The sequence below is a fragment of the Conger conger genome, chromosome 4, assembly GCF_963514075.1.
Source record: "Conger conger chromosome 4, fConCon1.1, whole genome shotgun sequence".
NCBI lineage: Eukaryota > Metazoa > Chordata > Actinopteri > Anguilliformes > Congridae > Conger > Conger conger.
Window position 1 is genome coordinate 52,820,820 of NC_083763.1, and position 19,698 is coordinate 52,840,517.

The 19,698-nt window shown below is 40.0% G+C and overlaps 1 protein-coding gene across 5 annotated transcripts in view; it reads left to right on the forward strand.

Moving 5' to 3' along the window:
• Positions 1 to 19,698, forward strand: part of LOC133126444 (lethal(3)malignant brain tumor-like protein 4) — an 87,756-nt gene that overhangs the window by 33,952 nt on the left and 34,106 nt on the right. For all 5 annotated transcript variants that reach the window (XM_061238693.1, XM_061238695.1, XM_061238696.1 and 2 more), the window contains 4 exons: positions 450 to 564; positions 4,162 to 4,264; positions 17,194 to 17,367; positions 18,785 to 18,952. In XM_061238693.1, the coding sequence (XP_061094677.1) occupies positions 450 to 564; positions 4,162 to 4,264; positions 17,194 to 17,367; positions 18,785 to 18,952 (560 nt within the window). The remainder of the gene's footprint in view (positions 1 to 449; positions 565 to 4,161; positions 4,265 to 17,193; positions 17,368 to 18,784; positions 18,953 to 19,698) is intronic.

Here is a 19,698-nt window from a genome sequence, read left to right on the forward strand (position 1 = left end):
TAACTCACAAAAGATGCCAAATTCCTGGCAAGCTTGAATGCACGGGTGCACAAAAATGTATTGCATGTAAAACAAACCAATAGATTGCCCACCTGGGTAAGATTAATATGCTACTGCAATAAATCTGTGCATTTCAAATGGGAAATGCAAAATTCATGTGTTTAAGGACAAGTCTGCCTGTCCCTGAATATCCATTTTTTATTTCCCTTTTGATTACTATTTGGCCTTGGCCCTCTAGCATTAATTTTTCATCAGAGTTCCTGACTGAAGCTTTATCGAGAGCTGTGCCAGAAGTAAATGAAATTGAATAAAAATTGTCAATGTGCCTTGAGTTTGAGGGATTTGTTTGGTCATGTAAACAAACAAAGTGATGCAAAGTCATGTGAGATATGGGTGTATGCTAACTGAATAAGTAATGTGGGATCGTTTGACTTGCGCACCCCGAATAGATCCACTTTGACGGCTGGCATGAGAAGTTTGATTTCTGGGTGGACTCGGACCTCCCAGACCTACACCCTTCCGGCTGGTGCAACCGAACGGGCCATCCTCTGGAACCACCCCCAAGTGAGTCTACTCGAACCCTGAGGGTTTTCTGATCTATACACCTGCAATTTGGACATAATAAAAATTCTGCTACATTCTCTGGCTTCAAGCCCTCTCCTTCATTTTGATCCCCGGTATTGATTTTGCACTCACCTCTCCGTTGGCGATAAATCTCCCTGACGCATGTGGAGCAGTGTATCTCAGCATTTGATAGTGATCTACTCTGCCATTCCCGCATGCAGTAGCTGAAAGGAGAATATCATTACGTCTTACGTACACAGGAGAGTGGGTCATGTGCGGAATGAAAGAGCAGCCACCCGCTTTTCTGCATAATTGGCTTTTGTTCATCCACCAAGAAGAAAGCCTGATATTGTGTAGAAAGTGTAGAATGGAATGCATGTTAAGTCAATAAAATGAATGTCAGTGCCTTCAAGTGAAAAGAAATTCTACAGGCCACTCTTACTTTGCAAAGAAAGAAGGCCTGTTTTTCTTAAGATTGCCAAAGTGATTATACCTTCCAAAACTTAGCCGTTTTGTGTAATTCATTTAATCCAAATTTATGACCTTCACCACCTTCATAAACATTTATATCACAAAATATAAAGGATTTTCTCAGCTTCTAGCTTTAAACCCAAAAAACGAACTTTTGCTGTCACCCACAGTACTTGTCAAAAGCTGTTGATACAGCTCATCAAATAGTGAGTAGTGAGTTTATTTACTGTGTACTGTGCATTGTTATGTGATTCCGTAAGTACTTTTCTGATAATTGGGAAGCAATGCTCTCAGAAATGTACAGAATCTCTCTGCATATACACAGACAGTAACTGGGCAATACAGTGGTTCCCTTGGACAAATCTGTGAACAAACCTAAATTGTGTGACAAATTAGCTTGAATGCACTTAGCATTGTATTCAGCATAGCATTTTAGAGGGGTAAAATAGGAAATTTTTACATTTCAGTAGCAATTTCAAATCAATCTGGACAACTGGTCGGTCTTTATTTGTCACAACAGGGGCATAAAGATCATTACAGGGCATGCCCATCGATAAGCTTTGGGGAGTATTGCACCTAACAACACGCATATGAGAAATGTCAATGCTCTGAGCCACTAAAATATTTCTGGTTTTTGTTTTTGTAATGTTTTAGTTGAATATACTGAATAGGGAGCTTCTTATATTTTGATTAGGAAAACTGAGTGAGCTTCTCATGTTTAGTTGATTTAATTACTAAAATGTCGCTAAAGTTTTTCAGACTGCATTCTTACATGAAGTAAGCCATAGCTACTAAAGAAACTAATCTGAATGTACATTTTATACTGTGCCTTATGCAATGACAGACGGTGTAGTAGAGACTTTTAAATTGAGGTCAGAAAAAGGTTCTTTTTTTGCTTAATTTGCATTATGTAAATGTTTCAAAGCATATTACATTGATAACCATTAGAGAATTGAAGCAGTACTGCATAAGAGATTGTGGTATAGACCTCAATTTGTCTCTCAGCGGTCTTCCGGGTGGATTGGCCACCCCCTAGTCTGGAGCTGTGGCCCTGTAACCCACTGGAACTCTCTGCAACTCAGCTGTCAATATACTTGTATTATACTTGCGCATTAACATCAAACTTCTCTGTGTTGCAGAAGTCAGATTTGCCTGTATAGAAATAAATCATAGAAGCTTGAATGGGTTTCTGTAGCAGAGGGTGAAATGCAAGAAGTTTGCAAGAAATTGTATAGCCAGCTATTTTTGGGTGCTTTGGGACATTGATAAATGAGTGTAATTACAGGAGAGTACCTGTCTGTTGTGGCACCAGAGGTAGGGTAGATGGAACAAAAAACCATCCTGTTTGACGCATTTCAGAAATTGTCACGCAGGGGTGTTAAGGTGTTTCTCTGGCAGAAATCCAGAGAAACTGTGGAGGGAAAAGGTTTTGCATTCCAGACTTAAAAAGGCATGAGAGCAATACGCATCAGTCATAGTAACATTTTTTGGCTGTTGTTGAGGATTTATTTTTCCACTCTGTAAACCACACGTTGTGCTATTATTTATTGGACAAGAATGAAAATCCTGGCATAATAGGTAGGCGAAAGCTTGGGTTATTGATGTGTTGGACAAGATAAGCTAAGGCTCTGTCCACTCCTTCACAGAAGATATAGATGTTACCATCCAGTTCTGAGTTTTTTTTGCATGAATGGTTGTCATAGTTGAGATATTTTTATAGTAGATAAAGGGTACAGGTGTTTTGGTGGATTTGGCTGCTTGTGAACTCAGCCCAGACTTTACAACTCAATTTTAGGGAATGAATACAGGATGGAAATAGAAAGAAAGCCACTTGCAGTATCTTCACCAGTTGAATTGTGACTGTAGATTTCATCCAAGATGGAGATTTTGGAGACGCATCTCTTCCCCTTTTCGTTTAATACAGTATATTAATCAATGTAATCTGAGGAACTGAAAATATTTGTAAATGCATGTTTGAGTGTCCTTTGGGTGCTGATACATTTAGTTTTTTTGGCTTTAGAATACACAAGCTAGTATTTCCCAGAAATTGGTTTTGTCAGCAATAGACTCCGGTGTAGTGAATTCCAAACACATAAACGAGGAATTATTTGGATTCTGTTTTATTCAAGCATGGGACTACAGATCCCACATAGGTAATATATATATATATATTTTTTTTTAAAAAATTATTATTATTATTTTTAAACACGGAAATGATTACTCTCTGTGTGCTTTATTATTGTTTCATTTGAATCAACCAAATAAAAAATGTATTTCCCTAAAAACTGGTTTAACTAATTGTTGGCACCCCGGTTTAATACTTTGGGCAAACACCCTAAAATTGATTCTTTATTAAATCATTTTCTCCATGGTTTTCCGCCACGTTGACTGCTCCATGACTCCGTGACAGTCAATATTTTCCATGACAGATACCCAGCCTTAAGTATAATTCATCAACACCACTGTATTTCACCAAACCATACATTATGACAGATGTTTATAGTCTTCATTGCATCTGCTGATTAATTATTTAATTAAGTGATTCCTTGACATCCTACATGAATTTTATCCTGACTAATCATTATACGCAGTTGTGGCTGAATTAAGGTCATGTCCCACGGTCAGGTTATTGATAATATGCTCTTGGCTGAATAGGATGAGGAATTGGAGTGTAAGAACATGAATGGAGTAAATACTATTCACTAAGATGTACAGGTTGAGGCAGTACATACATTTCATATCCAGTTCAATATTAATGTGGCATTTCCCCTCCACAAGTTCTTGGTTATTTAATAATTATGTTGGGATAAGATGATGCAGTGAATAATGATGTTTCAATCAGTTCAACATTTTAAATGCATTCATGAAGGAGAGAAAATATAATTATTTGTGAAATGGGTATCTGTGCTGCTATCTGATTTGGGAAAATTTTGTTTTTGTTATATTCATATTATTCACAAGAAGGTATACAATGGAGTCATATTGAATGCATTCAGTTAGAATTATTAGTGGGAGAGTTGAAGAGTGCAGAAATACATACTCTATATACACCATAAACTAAAATGATAGATAAAAGGATGGCAGAACAGGGGGAATGTGTTTTTGACTGGTCATCATTGTTTTTAGGATACTCAGACCTCAAGAACACTGCAGCCCCAGGAACGTGCCCGACTCCAGGATGTCGGGGAGTCGGCCACATCAAAGGCGCCAGATACACAGGACACCACAGGTGAGCTTAAATTCCCACTACACTGTAAACAAGTCAGCCATTTTAGAGCTGTGGTTTTCTGAGATGGATAGGCTAAATGCCCTGTCCCTCCTCGCTGAAATCGCACCTTCTCCTGTTTGTTTAAACAATTTATGTAAATTATCAGCTTTTTCAGTGCTAGTTCAGTACCTTGTTTGGGACTGTTTGTCTGCAGTAAAAAATGTAATGTTGAGTTCTTTGAACTCAAATAGAGACCTTTAAAATTGTTCCAGTTTTTATAAGGCCCATTTGTAACCTTAGAATTGGAATTTTAAAAGGTCACTTGGCATTTAATTTAATGGCAAGCTTTGCTTTCCTGAGTTATTATCTTGGTGATTTTGTTGGCTTTGTGGTTTTGGAGCTGAATTAGGAAAAGGTACACAACTTGGCAGCATCCCCTCATTGATCACCATCTTGGCTCTGGATGTAGTTATATCACCTTAATTCAGTGTGTTCAATCTTTATATCCCAATATGCCTGAGTGCATAAATATGTAATTTGAACTGTTTATGTGTTAGCACAACATACCCACAAACACAGCAATCTCTGGATAGCCCGCATTGGTCCATCTCATTCTATTCCCATGTCTTTCATGGAACAATACAGATGTCATGAACTTTCCCTGAGAGGCCTCCTGGCTGTGACTAAATGATCAAATTTTGCAACATTTTTTTTGGGCTGTGCGAGTATTATTATTATTTAACAAACTTTTAAAATTGCTCTCATCATTCGTTCCCCCCGCAAATGTCTCTACTTGTGTCTATCTGTGCAGTTTATATTGATGCATAAAAATACCCTACTTAAAATGTTTTTTTCAGTTTATTAGTTTAAATGATTGTATTCAGCTAAATAAATCACAAAGCATGCAATTTAGAGTAAAATTATAGTAACCTTTCTATTTTCTGCAGATGTCACAGTCATATATTACCAGTTTGCAAGGACATTTTAATGACATTTAAAAAGGAAAAAGCACTGTTATGCTGTTAAAAGGAATACGCTTGACTGACTGGAGTATGTACAGATGCAGCCGTGATTATTGGAGACTTATTATGTTATAGTTATCGTGTCTTGGGTGGGGGGGATAACTTTTTCTGCTATATTGAAATCACCCTGCCTGGCACCAGCACTCATTCCATGGTCAAAGTGACTTGGATCAAATGTCCTCCCCATTCTGACATTTGCTCGGTAAAACAACTGAACCTCTTGACCTTAGTCGCTGCCACATGATTGGCTGATGAAATATTTTGCATTTACCTACAGGTCTATCAAAAAAGGGCTCTGTGTGTGTGTGTGTGTGTGTGTGTGTGTGTGTGTGTGTGTGTGTGTGTGTGTGTGTGTGTGTGTGTGTGTGTGTGTGTGTGTGTGTGTGTGTGTGTGTGTGTGTGTGTGTGTGTGTGTGTGAAATATATTGTCAAACGTCAAAATGTTGCGCAGCTGAGTTTTGTGATTGCACCACCAGTTGAAAATGTCAGTCTGGAGCCCTGCCTGCCAGTCTGTCATATTGATGACCCCCAGAAGCAGGGTCAAAAGGAGCCCCTCCCTAAAATATCTAATATTCCTTCCTTCATCACACGCGTGCCTTTTTGACCTCCATTAATGCAAATACAAATGTCGTATTCAGCTGTAATCACCTCGCACCATGCGTAAGAGTGTCAGACGGCAGACGACTGTGTTCCCTCGCGGCGGCGTGTGTCTGTGGAGGGGACAGCCGCTTAAAGCTTTTCATCCTGAGAGGTCCTGGTTGCCAGGGCTGGAAAGTCATTTCACAGAGAAAAGAGCTTTAAGGAACAGCAGAAATATCTGCCTCACACAGTCCTAAATCTATTTATTTATTTATTTACATTTCAGCCAAAAGCATGCCGAGGTAGGCTTTTATGAACTGTGTTTCACCTTTGTGGCAGGGTTTTAGTCTTATTTGGCCTTATTTGTCAGTTTCAGAACCACAGGAAGGTGGTCCTTTGTGTCTGTGTGAGATACCATCTCACATTGTAAGTGCGTAACAAAATGTATTTTTGTGCGTCATCTGTTAGTGTGACAATGCAAGTACTAGTACCGAGCTGTAGTCTACTTGAATTTCACTGCCTGTCACAGTGATAAAAATAAACAGATTTTCCTTGATGCACTTATGTTCCAATGTAGTCTTCAACTACATTAAACCTTGTTTCTATGATAAGTCATAATTAATAAACATAATAAATATGCAAGGTAACTCCCTAGATCCGGGACCTTCTCACTGTAGTTAAACAGGTATTTAAACATTGTGGAAATACCTGTTGTGTAAGTGGCCGTTGTTCCAATCTACAGTGCCATTCGACAGCAGTCTGATTGTGCTCCCGATTGCTGTGCAATGCAGTGGGTTCACCAAGTTAAATCTGCCAATTTGGAAAGTGGCAAAATGAAACTTCTGTGCAGAAAACTTGATAAAAAGTAAAAAAGTAAAACATTTTTACATAAGTACATTTAACCTACGCCTGTTTCAGCCACAAAACATTGAATCTACTTCACACTGCCAAGTTACAACAAGGTTTTCACGGAAAGAAACATTATGCAGAGGATTACTGTAGCATTGATCCTGATCGATGCTGAATGATCCTGATGAGCTCTCTGCAGAGTTGTTACAAAATTCATATTCTCCATCTTGTTAAATTTATATTAGCATCAAGCTTTACGTCTGTTTGACATGGGTCTGGTAAACCATTATTTTTCAGCATTGATAACCAAGCAAGTCTGCAATGGGAAAGACATGGGTTTACATGTGATATTTATGTTTTACACTGTGTTATTTATTACTGTGATATATCTGGGTACTACCCCTGTACTCTGCCTCATCAAATAAATCATTTATTGTGCGCTTCATGTAATACAGCATCTGATTCTACCTAAATTTCAGTTTCTTTATTTCTGCTCTTCGCTCCTCATCAAAGAGGCTTCTCATTAATCTGGCCTCTCGTCTTGTCAAAAGAGTAATCACTAACTGAATCGAGCAAGAGCCAGGGCTTCTCTGCAGACTGCAGGATCGGATTATTCTGAATTATTTCAGAGACTCGGATTTCATGTGCACCATGATTGCAAACAGAGCCACTGTAATTTCTGAGCTGTTAAGAAGTGGGACACCCCAAACTTAATTATCGTTTCATTTACATTCTCTTTGCATTAATTTACACTGTATTAACATAGCATTTCGTTTTATTTGCCACTGTAGAACAGAATTGTCTTTTCTCTCTTTTATAATAGCCAAACACATCAATTTTCCAATGCCTGAGTGCGATTTACGGAATTATTATCACTTGTGCACTTATTATTATCAATTATTATCCCACATCCCTGCTGTGGGAACGTTTATTTCATATAAACTTCTGACATTATTCTTTGCATGACTTTAATGACATCATACTGTTTGCTCGCCTAAGGCCGGTTTAAAAGAAGACCTGTTACAGCTGAGTGTGATCCATAATAAAGCCATGCATATACATAGCTTTTTCATTTTGAATGCATTATACAGTAATAAATGGTATTAGCATTCTCAATATCACATGTGTCCTTATGCACAGCTGTGGACTTTGGTTTCAGGCTTTCAGTCATTTTATTTATATTTAGTGATCTTTTCTTTGTGCACTTGTGTGTTCATTTTAAAAAATCTGAATAATTCTAAAAGGCAAACTCATTTGATTTAATCTAATTATGTCATCATAGTAGAAGTGCTGGGTTTGGGATCTAACATGTCTCACACAAAAAAGTGGAACGAAAAAAGTGTGTATGTTTAACAGGGACACTTCCCTTCCATGGGAATAAAGGTGTGCCCTCACCTGAAAGAAGAGTTTTAGATTGAGACCAAAGTGAATGACAGGTCACAGAGGCAAACATTTAAGTTGTGTGCTGAGAAAGTCATGGTTTTGATGTGGGTGTGCAGAAATGTGCTTAGTTGGAGCCAGGCTGAAGTTGTTTTTGGACAGTGATGTTTTGTAGGTGAATTTAGATATTCATGTTTTAGCAGGCTTAGCAGAGCTTGAGAAGATGCTCAGCACCTGGTGATGTCCATCACAGACTTCAAGCTGTCATTTTATGCTGAACATATCTAATCTCATTTACATTCTTTCATCAAATTGATATTTCCCGAACATTATGATGTCATCAAATGGGGGGCTATGTAAAAAAAAAAAGTGTTTTTTACTTTTTTTGTCATTTCTACTTGGTGACCAAAGTGTCCAAAAACCAAAGTATATAAAAATACCCTTCAATAAAAGCTGAGAATGTACACTTGAACCACATGTCGTTTGATTGCAAATTTAAGTAGTCCATATGTGTTCTGTACATTCTATATTTGTTTATATAGCAAACTTTATACAAAATTTATATATATGTAATTTCTCATTATCTACAAAAACTGTTGATTTGTTTTTAATTATCTCCAACTAGGGCTTTGACTGGTTAAATCCCAAGAGGGATAATAATTATTTATTTCCTTTGGGGATGAATTGAGATTGATTCAGCATCCCACTAATTACAGATTAATTATATTTCAGGCCATTTATCTTGAATTGAGAATACCATTCTTGAGCTTGGCAATTGCTCCTTTTCCAATAACGCCACATGGTGTTTTGGCAATGGCAACTCCCAGTGCTGTTCATTTTTTATTTCAGAAACTTTATTTAATTTCCCTTAGCCCTATGTTCCCTCAAGGGATTTACCCACAAACTTTTTTTGTTCTGACTTATTTTAGTGTGGGCATGTATATATTATTGCTTCTGTGCATTTTTTTCTTAATGTGACAACCATAATGTGTACACATGTGCACACACACAACCTATCGAATGTATGAGGTGGAGATTGAGATGGAGAACAAGGAAATATTATTCCTACATGTATTGAACTATGCGTACACACATTTATATAAAACCACATGAATTCATTCATAACCTAAATTCTCTCTTTCCTGTATATAGTATTGCATTAGCCCCCATCCTCCAATCTGGCCTTTTCCTGCCTCCAATTGTACCGAAAGTATTTAAAAAATGTAAGTGTGGAAGTGCCCTGTTTTGTCTTTTGTCCCTTTGCCCTCTGTTCAGAAACAAGCATGCATGCACACACATGAATTTTGGAATATTCTCGATTTCTTCTTCTTTATAGCCTCATTCATAGTTCATGCCCCTTTCACAGCTTCCAAATCAAATGACCTCCAGATGAACCGATATAGTATTTATGAACTGTAAGCTTTGAAGTGCCCTGTTTTGTCTGTGTTCGGGTCTGTTGTCCTTTTCCCCTCTGCACAGAAATACACGCTGAGTATTAACATTTGATACCATTACGCTCATTGTGTGTACCTGAGTGAGAGAGTGAGAGAAAGAATGTGTGCATATTAGGGTTGTCATGGTAATAAAAAATGCTATAACTCTACAGCTACAGGCACACGCATAAAATAAGACCGGAAACATTGGTGGGGACTGGGGAGATCTATTGAGAGAACATGCTCCAGCTAGTCGAAACCACCAGCCCAGCTGAGCTACAAGCCCAGTTCCTTGAATATTGTACTGCACTGCTTTTGTTCATAAGTATCCCTACTGTAAGGACAATATTCTTAATTACATACGATGCATGAGTTTTTAAATTTCATTTTATAACCTTATCTCACAGCGCTTGAAGTTCGCTCTTATTTGTTTCTCCTAAAGGTTAAGAACTGTTACAAATTGTGCTTCCCGCTGGTACAATTGGTTGCAGTTGCTCTCCTATTCCACACCCGGTTGATTTTGTGTTCATTTTGCCTAAGTCATTTGGTTTTTTTTAATTATTGAATGAAACTATATGTAATTTTGCTATCTCTTTAAGGCATTCACTAACCCACAAAAATAATGTTTTTTCTGTTTAACCAATCTTTTGGACTGCAAATCTGTCAGTTCTATTGATAACATTACCAGTAGATGTACTGTAGTATCTAGTGGTTCTTTTTCATGGTCTTTACACTTTAACCCTTCGATTTCTGAACAAGATAATCCTCTCTGAAGAGGTTTATAAAGCTGGCCAGCTGGTATCCCTGCTGTGGGTGTTGATTTATTCCCTGTTGGCTTACTCTCACGTATGACCCGTCTTCAATAGAAGGCCACTGTCTTTTTTTGTGCCCACAACAGCACATCTAGTTTCATATTATGGCCCTTACTAAACTGAAATTGAGTTCATATTGACCTATGTGGAATCCTCTTTGAGAATTTAAAGCTGTCTATATTCAGCCTGTTCAGCTACTGCAGTAAATCAGGAGGACTCATAAATCTTCAAAGTCTGCAAAGTTCTCCACCCGCTAAGCTATTTTTTATTGCTGTTTGTGCATTTTCACACTAGAGTAAATAGCAGATTTAAGAGAATAATGGCTGCAGTCATTTTTATCATATTACCTGAGGATGTGTTTTGAATCCAGGAAAAGATAAGGTAACGCATTGTAATTGTATAGCAGAAGGGTCGTGTTACTATCTGAGAGGGTTGCTTGCTAATACTTGCTGATTCTGCAGAGTCTTGCACCAAAATCCAAAGCAAAATGGAATGCATGTGAATTTAATCTTTGAAGAAAGTGTTGAAGAAATGCCTTTTCAAACGAGGCAGATTTCAAAATAACTGCTTCTGGGAATACAGCTGGAATTTTTATGAATAGTATAGAGCTTGCGTCAAGGTATAGACCTCTAATGTGGTGGCTGTTAGCCGTGCAGAATAATGAAGGGCTGGATGCTATTTTTTCAAAGGCCAATAGGGAAAGCCTAGCTTGGTATGCTGAGCAAAGTATTTATTTGCAGTGTGGTTAAGTTTTCTTTGTGCTGACTCTGCTACTCAGTGCCGTACCAAACAATCCCTCCGTGAAAACTGTGTGTCAATGCACTAACATTGACAGAGAGTATATTCTAGAAATTGCATTAACAAAATCGTCTAGCCCCAACATATTTTCATCCCATTACCCACTTAATGAAGGAATGTTTTTCTGTGACTTGCCACTTTAAAGTTTAGCCTGACATATGTCCAAATATGGAATTACCATACCTTTTACGTTTTAACTTTTGAAAATAACCTCATATAAACTGCAAGTTTCAACAGTGCTGTGTTTAATTGGACTCGTGTTAATTAACTGTTGAAAGTCTGCTATGGTATGTCCAGAAAAGTTACTTTTTTATCTTGCAACACACTTCAGTCCCTCTCTTGACATGGCAGTGGATCCCATTCTCCAGTTTGGGTAGTACTGGTCTAGATGGGTCCAAACCGGCGTAATGTTAGGCAGGCTTGTCAAATGACTGCCATGACGGTATCTGCTGTGGCCTTTGGACCTGCAGCGTAGCACAAAGGGGGGGTTTTCACTTAGCAGGCTGGACTCTACCTCAACACACACACTCTTCTGGTCCACTCGATGGCTGATATCTTCCTGCCTGCACTAGCTGTATCTGTGGGTGCTCAGCTGATAAATTTTAGAATTTGTTTTGCCGCCCCAAAATCTCAGTATGACTGAGGATATTTTTTCAGTGGAATAGGTCTTCAGTTGCAACTGGCCATTTCAAATGGGGGTGGACAATGGGGGAAGTGTTTTGAAATCCTGCTATCTTAAATTCCCTGTCCTCAAGGCTGTTCTCATTCTTGTTGCGTTACAATTGAACAATAAAATCCTTTGTGCAAAAAATTGTAGAAATGAAGAAACTAGGTGAAATGGTACTACTTTTTTTTACCTGTTCAATTTTAAAAGGACAAAACTTGCCATTGTGACTGCGTGAAAGCAGTGTGAAATTGCTGGTATGTTTCTTAAGGTTTACGAGGAGCAAGGGGAGGCCGTTAAGCCCTGTAATTGGCTGTGAAGACGTGGGGGTTTTGGCTTGCTGGTCTGCAGCTGGCTGTTCTTCCTGTCCTCTTCCTCTGCCAGCTGTAAGCGCTCCTTCACAGGTCTGCACTGTCCCCTGCCCTCCACCTTATCCCAGGCTCGCCTGTAATTGCAGGCTATTTGTAGCAATCACGCTTGCTTCTCTTCGCTGCCAATTTCGCATGGGGAGCCTTTCACTGTCGCGAGTGCAGACTGTCTGCCTGCCAGTTGTGAATAGTTTCTTTCTCAATGCATTGTTTAAAATGGATGTAGGTACTGGGCTGACATTGGACTGACATTTTAATTCCATGAAAACAGGCAGTGTTGTTATTTATTTTTTGTATTTGACTGTTAAAAAAGTTACTTCCCCTCCATTTTGTCATAACTAGTTGGGCAGTCCCCCCATATACTGAACCTCTTTGTTGCAGTGTGGTCACTAAATAATAAACCTGTCTTTATTTCTTATTATTGGCTCGGTGGTATCCTAGAAACATAATGGCAGAGTTTATTTATTTGCTTGAAATGTAGTAAACAATATGTGATGCATGTTATAATTCAGGATGATAACATCCACTATTTCTGGACAATAGTTGATTTCAATGATATTGTCAGGAATGTCTGCAAAGGTCAGACACTTTTTGCTTTCTGCTTTGGTCACTGATTGCATCTGTGGCCGGCCACATTTGACACCTGGCGTGCAAGTTGAATAGACCTTATATACACTTTTCTATTTAGTGTGGTGGACTCTAATCAGCTGCATAGTGTTGTCTGTCCTCTTAAGTAATCTTAAAGTATAATACTTTAACCACTTAGCTAATTCTCACTAACCCTGTGTAGACGGGCTATCTAGCAAAACTCCAAACTAAAATAGTTTCCAAAGCGATTCTTAAAATGCAATAACTACAGGCGTGAAAGCCACAAAGTGATGCCTCATGTTGACATTTCAAATTGTGGCCTCAGCTTTGAATGATGCTAAACCATTATGTCTGCCAGGGGATTTGAATGCTGGACACTTTCTTGAGATGAGTGATATGTTGTTCCTCTGCGCAGGTCATTCTCTTTTTTTATAGGCTTAAAAGTAACATACAGTGAGTGCATTCTTACAGCCTCCAACACAGCCCTACTGGGTGTTTAATTCAACATTGTTATTCAGAGAAAGTCAAGAGTTCAGTTTAGCTTGACGGGTAATGGCTGAAGTTTTAGTTATTTCGAAGGCCTGTGTTAAATAAGTAAAAGCTAAATAAACGGAAGTCGAGGCGACGTTGTGCAGTGGAACAGGAAGTGTCATCTTTTATTGTGGCCTTTATCACGTTCTGTTATTTTAAATGACAGTGTCTGTGCCTGATGCACTCCATTTTGTTAAACAAAAGTTTAAAATCGGAAGCAATCATTGTTGGATTCATTCAACTAATTGTAAACAAAGGTCCCCTTAAGTTCTGTATACTGAGTAAGGTAGAAACACATTCAGATTAAATGGGAAAACTTGAGATATTTGAAATGGTTTCAAAAAGTACATATTGTATACTGCATATCTGAACTAAACCATAACCCTAAACCTTAATCATGAGCCAAAAAAAGTGTATTTCTTGCATAACTTGTTATGGTTATGTCTGAATAAAACATCAATGCTTTGCCTTCACAAGATCAGTGAACATTTATGTAAGAGCTTTAGCTTGAAATTCTCAGCAGGACTCCTCCAGATAGGCAGAACAGGTAACACTGTAGGGTTTCTCTAGCCCTGAGCACGGCGCATGCTCACTGAATCATCTGCACTCATGCGTTTGCTCGTGGCGCCATATGCTCCACTATAGGCAGTGCCGGCACCGCACAAAGAGGGAGGGAAGGGGGGCAGAACGTCCTTCCAAACGCACACGAAGCGGGGGCCAGATGGTCCTCCCAGATGTGAATGAGTTTAGTTCTATAAACGAAAAAGTGCTCTGTCCTTCAAAGGTTGCTCACCTAATGAATTGGCTACAATCTGCAATCCATGGATTGTTTTTTTATTTTATGTTGTGGTTGTGGTTGTGGTGGGGGTGGGGGAGGTAAAAGTAACAGGGATGCAGTGCGTCTTTATTCAAATCCATTTCACGGATGGTTTGCCCTTTCCTTTCTGGTCCTGCGCTGATTTCGCACCGTTGCCATGGCTTTAATTGTAACTTATCTTCGAGTGTAAGCCTTTCTTAAGGGCGCTTTTAGACGCACAAAATCCTCTGACCACAGCTTGGGGTCAGGCTGTTTTATGCCACTCTAAGTCCTTCCGTGCCTGTGGAACATTATGAATCCTGTGGAAAAGGGATGGCATTACTGGATTTCCCCCCCCGCCCTCAAATAAGCAGGTTCTTGCAAGCAGTGTATTTAATGCCTCTTAATCTGTGAAAGGGCAACAGTCTACCACTGTGAGCACCACATTTGGCAAAGGGTAAGATGTGATTGGCTAAGCTCTTGTTCGCATGAATACATCTCTCTTTACTCGTCAGCTGGCATATTAAACGTTTAGCTGTGCTCTTCCATGTAAGGTTATACTTTGTGTTCTAGATGGTTGGTTTCAGTGCTTTCTGAAATCCTGTTATGAGGAAAGTACATTTAATGCATTTCATAATTTAGCTGTTTAATAATTTCTCCGTAATAGTGCCTAAACCGTGTCCCTGCTTAACCTTTTCTCAAAGTATTCTTTTATCAGACCATTAGATGTGTGAATTCATTATGCATGTAGGTTTTTCTATGTATATTTATGCTGTTATATTTTGGTGGCATTAGATAGATAGATCGTTACATTTTATATAGTGCTTTTCTAGACATTCAAAGCGCTTACAGTGATGAGGGGAAAACTTGCCACAACCCCACGACTGTGTAGCACCAAACTGGGTGATGCACAGCTGCCATTTTGTGGCAGAACGCTCACCACACACCAGCTGAGGTAGAGAGGGAGAGAACAATGTTTTTGCCAGTTGAATCAGGGGATGATTAGGTGGCAGGTTGAAAGAACCAGGACACCAGGGGAACCTCCTACTCTTTGCAAAGAGTGTTGTGGAATCTTTAATGACCACAGTGAATCAGGACCTGTTTAACATGTCCCCATCACTTCATTGGGCATTGTGGATAATTTGACCGGAGGCAAGATCGCCCCCTGCTGGCCCACCAACACCACTTCCAGTATCGACTTACAGTCAGGTCCATAAATATTGGAACATCGACACAATTCTCCTCTTTTTGGCTCTATACACCACCACAATGGATTTGAAATGAAACAAACTTAACTGCAGACTCAGGATGCAGTTAGTCAGCTTTAATTTGAGGGTATTTACATCCAAATCAGGTTAACGGTGTAGGAATTACAACAGTTTATATGTGCCTCCCACTTTTTAAGGGACCAAAAGTAATGGGGCAATTGGCTGCTCTGTTCCATGGCCAGGTGTGTGTTATTCCCTCATTATCTCATTTACAAGGAGCAGATAAAAGGTGTAGAGTTCATTTCAAGTGTGCTATTTGCATTTGGAATCTGTTGCTGTCAACTCTCGATATGAGATCCAAAGAGCTGTCACTATCAGTGAAGCAAGCCATCATTAGGCTGAAAAATCAAAACAAACCCATCAGAGAGATAGCAAAAACATTAGGTGTGGCCAAATCAACTGTTTGGAACATTCTTAAAAATAAAGAACGCACCGGTGAGCTCAGCAACACCAAAAGACCCGGAAGACCACGGAAAACAACTGTGGTGGATGACAGAAGAATTCCTTCCCTGGTGAAGAAAAACCCCTTCACAACAGTTGGCAGATCAAGAACACTCTCCAGGAGGTAGGTGTATGTGTGTCAAAGTCAACAATCAAGAGAAGACTTCACCAGAGTGAATCCAGAGGGTTCACCACAAGATGTAAACCATTGGTGAGCCTCAAAAACAGGAAGACCAGATTAGAGTTTGCCAAACAACATCTAAAAAAGCCTTTACAGTTCTGGAACAACATCCTATGGACAGATGAGACAAAGATCAACTTGTACCTGAATGATGGGAAGAGAAGAGTATGGAGAAGGAAAGGAACTGCTCAAAACATACTGATGTATGATCCAAAACTGATCCAAAACATACCACCTCATCAGTGAAGCATGGTGGTGGTAGTGTCATGGCGTGGGCATGTATGCCTGCCAATGGAACTGGTTCCCTTGTATTTATTGATGATGTGACTGCTGACAAAAGCAGCAGGATGAATTCTGAAGTGTTTCGGGCAATATTATCTGCTCATATTCAGCCAAATGCTTCAGGTGGCGCTTCACAGTGCAGATGGACAATGACCCAAAGCATACTGCGAAAGCAACCAAAGAGTTTTTTAAGGCAAAGAAGTGGAATGTTATGCAATGGCCAAGTCAATCACCTGACCTGAATCCGATTGAACATGCATTTCACTTGCTGAAGACAAAACTGGAGGGAAAATGCTCCAAGAACAAGCAGGAACTGAAGACAGTTGCCGTAGAGGCCTGGCAGAGCATCACCAGGGATGAAACCCAGCGTCTGGTGATGTCTATGCGTTCCAGACTTCAGGCTGTAATTGACTGTAAAGGATTTGCAATCAAGTATTAAAAAGTGATAGTTTGATTTATGATTGTTAGTTTGTCCCATTACTTTTGATCCCTTAAAAAGTGGGAGGCACATATAGAAACTGTTGTAATTCCTACACTCAAATTAAAGCTGAAAGTCTGCGGTTAAAGCACATCTTGTTCGTTTCATTTCAAATCCATTGTGGTGGTGTATAGAGCCAAAAAGATGGACCTGACTAGTTTTTCCCAGGAGGTCTCCCATCCAAGTTTTTCCCAGGAGGTCTCCCATCCAAGTACTAACCAAACCCACACATGCTTAGTTTCAGCCATTCAGCAGGAGCTGGGTGCATGGTGGTATGGCTGCTGGTTAGGCATTCTTGTATCTACAGGTAACAGAGCATTTCAGAGAGTTCCAAAGCACCTTGTCCATTTACTACTTTTTGGAACATTCTAGACTGAGGCACTGATGAAATGAATGCTTAACGCAGTTGTTTCCCCCACTGGTACTGTAGCTTCTCCCTTCTTGTGTACCAGCCTAACGCTCTCTACTGATATCCTGCAGTGCCTTCGGCTGTCCCTACTCGGAGATGAACATGAAGAAAGAGGTGGCGCTCCCAGACCGGCTCGGGGGCGAGAAGCAGATCACCTTCGTCCCCGTGCACTTCGTGCAGAAGACCCGGCGACTCAGCGCCGGGGAAGAAGGCCAAAAGCCCGAGGACTCTCACGTGGAAACAAGGTGCGGAAAATGCCTACGGAGCCAGCGTGTTCACAGGACGAGATTAACTGTGCGTTCCCGCCTGCTTGTATGCCGAGAGGTCCCAGGTGACTCTCACGGTTTTGGCTGTGAAGTGTCTTCTCCTCCTGGCTCTTTCATCCAGCAGAGGCCTTTTGCTAATTCTTACCTCAGGAGCCGCACAGTTTGCAGCTGCTGGTGGAGCTCGCCAGATAAGTGCATTAGGCATATTTCCCAGTCTCTGCAGCTGAAAGCTTAAACCCATTGCCAGTCTATGAAAGGATATGCCAACAGCCAGGGGCCCCGGAATTCTTTTTTCACAGTGGGTGTTAAGGCATCCGATTCAGATTTACGGCGTGGAAACGGAGATAAAATAGAATAAACTGCGGCATAATCCATAACAAGACTCCACCAAGTTTACCCTTAACGGATTAATAACAGACTCCCGTTGTCTTAGCACCTGTCAAAACCCAATCTTAAGAGATGAGTTAGAGATGTTGTTTTTTTATCAGCGAGTTTCGGTTTTCATTTTCTATTTTTAATCAGCAGAGGAAGGCGAAAAATATGCCCTGTCTAAAAGAAGTATAGATTTTAAATTGTGCCTGTGTTTTCACAAAAATGAGTTCAGGCTTGTTGTTGTTGAATGTTGACTCAGCACTCCAAATCCACTTATTCAAGGCTCAGAGTGATATTATAAAATTGCATTTGCCTCCTCTGTTCAGACTAGTTGGTGGCAGCTTTGGAAGCCAGTCAAAGGCAATCAGGGGTGTGATGAATGTTTTTGATATACATTTCCTTTGGGGGACGGATGTGCTCCACAACAGTATCTATCACTGCAGCCTTTATATTATCACAGTACAGTATTACAGTTGGCTATCCTTGAGAAATATGTACTGAAAAAAATGCCCTTTGTTATTCAGCTGAACAAATAATCTCTTCTGCTCTATATGCGCCTGTACATGCATTACTTTAATCCATTTTAAAAAAGAAGGTAGTTTTCCCCCCCGACAGCACTTTAAAAGTTAGTGAGAGTATGCTGCATGTAGCCTCTGATTTTTAAGACTCTAAAACATACTCTAAAATAGGTATCTGCCTTTTGCCTAAACACTTATGTGGCCCAACCTGGCCTAGGTAAAGGCCCATTCATACCAAGAACGAAAATGACAGTGATGAATGATGTCACTTTCAGAGCAATTGTTTTTCAAGCTGCAGGAATTATAAAACCCTGACAGCCAATCAAATCCAAAATGGCAGATGACATAGCTGAGAGACTATTTACAGAAAGTTATCATGCAGCAGTGTGACTGCTCACATCGTTATCTTTATAGTTATAGTTATAGCTATAGTTCTTGGTGTGGACGGGCCTTGTAACCGTTTGCCCTCTTGGTTTCCTGAATGTCTGCCCCGGCTGATTCCCCAGAGCCATGTTGTCGGGTTACGAGGGCGCGAGCCGTCTGAGGGGGCGATACGCCTCGAACCCACGACCTCCCAGATACACGCTGATGAAGAGGGAGCACAGGGATGAACCTTACACTCAGGAACAGAAACCTCCCGCCCCCCACGGGAAGAGGGGTCGGCCCCCGGGCAGGTAGGCCAAAATCCCCTCCCACCTTCTGAATCCCTGCCTCTTTCTGAAAGTGCACAGCCCTGACTGTTGGACATGAAGCTAGTCTACACCTGCCCTCATAGAAGTGCCATCTCTTAGCTAGCTGGTGATTGTTTCACACATTTTGCTTGTCGGGGTGTTTTTAGAGGGGTTGATGTGAGGGTAGTTGGAAGAGCGAAGCCAGGATTCCCGAAAATGGCTTCTGTATTAGTGTGGAGCTCGTGGTGTTTGTGACCTGTTAGCTGTTAGCTCAATAAACACAGCCATTTATCCCATACTGTATGTCAAGTTGATGAATTGATGCATCTCCCTATTAAATTTTTGGAAGGGGGCATACAAACACAAAAGGCTGTTAGTATCACCTTCCTCTGTACAGTTCTTACTGAAGGTTCATGCTGAGAGGCTGACTCACGTGAGACTGAATGCCATTTTATAAATAATGCATGTATCAAATAATAGGAAGGGGTAGGTTAAATTGCATATGCTGTCATATAGATGCTAGAGGCAGATTTGTGAAAATATAAAGATATGGCTGAAGAAAGCAAAATTTTGTACTGTGTTAAAATACTATTTTGTGTTGAGGCATTGAGTATTGGCATTTATCTAAGAAGAAGGTGGCAGTTTGAGCTCGCATTGGCTATGATGAATTTACAATGTAAAATGCTGCCTATTTTAGCGTCGAAACCCTTTGCTATTAGTATTCAGTCTTTCCCTTTGAATAGTTTTTT